The sequence below is a fragment of the Brassica napus genome, chromosome C2 (genome assembly GCF_020379485.1).
Source record: "Brassica napus cultivar Da-Ae chromosome C2, Da-Ae, whole genome shotgun sequence".
In the NCBI taxonomy this organism is placed as follows: Eukaryota; Viridiplantae; Streptophyta; class Magnoliopsida; order Brassicales; family Brassicaceae; genus Brassica; species Brassica napus.
In genome coordinates, this window is record NC_063445.1 from 18,061,710 (window position 1) to 18,063,820 (window position 2,111).

The window sequence follows — 2,111 nt, forward strand, 5'->3', positions numbered from 1 at the left end:
AAATAAAAGGAATGTCTTTGGACTTATAGTCACAACGCCTGAGAATATAAATCTTGTTGGGTATAAGTGGGTAGTCGTGAGAAAAGTAACACGATATAAAGCCTGATTAATTGCCCAAGGTTTTTCTCAGAGACCGGAAATTGATTTTGAGGAAACGTATTCCCCGGTAATGGATGCAATTACGTTTAGATTTTTGATGAGCCTAACGGCGTCTAAAAATCTTGAAATGCATCTCATGGACGTTGTGACTGCATATTTATATGGATCGTTGGATAATGATATATATATGAAAATCCCTGAGGGAATGAAAATGCCAGAGGCATTGAAAGAAAAATCCAGGGAGAATTGTTCGGTCAAGTTACAGCGACCACTTTACGGATTAAAGCAATCCGGACGCATATGGTACAATCGCTTAAGTGAATATCTTTTGAGTAAAGGATATGTGAATAATGTGATATGTCCATGCGTTTTTATAGAGAAATTGTCATCTGGCTTTGTGATCATTGTTGTATATGTAGATGAACTGAACATAATTGGAACTCAAAAGAAGGTTGATGATGCTCGAACTCATATGAAAGAGGAGTTCGAAATGAAAGATCTCGGGAAGACAAAGTTTTGTCTTGGGCTCCAGATAGAGCATCTCCGAGAAGGAATATTTGTGCATCAATCAAACTATACAAAAAGGTTACTGAAACGCTTTTATATGGATAAAGCGACTCCTTTGAGTACTCCAATGGTTGGTAGAACTCTCGATGTTGAGAGAGATCCTTTTAGGCCCTACAAAGATAGCGAGAAGACATTAGACCCTGAAGTACCTTATATGAGTGCTATCGGTGGGCTTTTATATCTTGCAAAGTGTACCAGGCCTGATATTGCATTTGCTACTAACCTCCTGGCAAGATATAGTTCTGCTCCTACTCGCAGGCACTGGGACGGAATAAATCATGTATTCCGTTACCTCCAAGGTACAATTGATTTAGGGTTAATGTATTTTAGAAAACCCGAGTTTGGTATGGTTGGTTTTGCAGATGCAGGATACTTATCAGATCCTCATAAGGCTCGATCGCAAACCGGCTATGTTTTTACCATTGGTGGAACCGCGATCTCTTGGCGGTCCCAGAAACAAACTCTGGTTGCGACTTCTTCGAATCATGCAGAAACTATTGCGCTTCACGAAGCATGTCGAGAATGTGTGTGGCTTTGGTCAATGAGTCACCACATGCAAGAGTCAAGCGGAATAGTCAACGAGAAAGAACCAACGAAAATCTTTGAAGACAATGCGACGTGTGTCGCTCAACTTAAAGAAGACTACATTAAGAGTGACAGAACAAAGCACATCCCTCCAAGATTTTTCTCGTACATACGAAAACTCGAGTTCACAAAGGCTCTTCCGGCTACAATATTTCGAAAACATGTCTACGGTATCGGAATGCGGCATTTGCGTGACTTGTGACGAGAAAGCTATATCCACTATTCTTATAAAGAGATTACGGGAGTGTACTCTTTTTTCTTTGTCATGGTTTTTGTCTCAATGGGAGTTTTCCATGACTACATTGTTAACGATGCACTACGTAATACAAAGATGAATAATCCAGGGGGAGTGTTGAAGACGAAGACGCAAATATAATATGATGATTTCATCCTCATCTAAAACGACTGACTGGAAGTGACTGGCTTATATATTTTATTAATCTTACTTTTACTATAAATATGTACGTTCGCTTCTTTCATTTAATTAATTCATATATGAATGAAAAAGTCAGAGTTAACATCACCTCTCTCTCATTCGCATCGGCCCTCTTTCTCTTTTATTTTATACATAAAAAATATATAAATATAAACACTACCTCACTTATATTAAACAACAAAAATATTGTAGAAAGATAATAATGTCTCGTTAAGAAAGTTGGGGGAAATAATAACATTTTGCATGAAAAATTTGCGACACGGTGATTGTGTGTCTTTGTGTAAATAGAGTTTTAATAAACGTGTATGGTCGTAAATAACTCATGTCTAGTATTTTTTATTCAATTCCCATAACGTACTTATGCATTTATGAAAAATATAAAATGGGGGCATACAAATTATCATATGTGGTTTATAGTCACTTT

The 2,111-nt window shown here is 37.4% G+C and overlaps 1 protein-coding gene across 1 annotated transcript; it reads left to right on the forward strand.

Annotated features, from left to right (window-relative positions):
- The first annotated feature begins 733 nt into the window (after nt 1-733).
- Nucleotides 734-1,453, forward strand: LOC125582221 (secreted RxLR effector protein 161-like). Its single transcript, XM_048748800.1, has one exon. It carries the CDS (start codon nt 734-736, stop codon nt 1,451-1,453), a length of 720 nt encoding a protein of 239 aa, XP_048604757.1.
- Nucleotides 1,454-2,111: the final 658 nt, after the last annotated feature.

What these genes read in the sequence shown, in the direction of transcription:
- LOC125582221 (XM_048748800.1), top strand. Translation starts at nt 734, where the DNA reads ATGGTTGGTAGAACTCTCGATGTTGAGAGAGATCCTTTTAGGCCCTAC.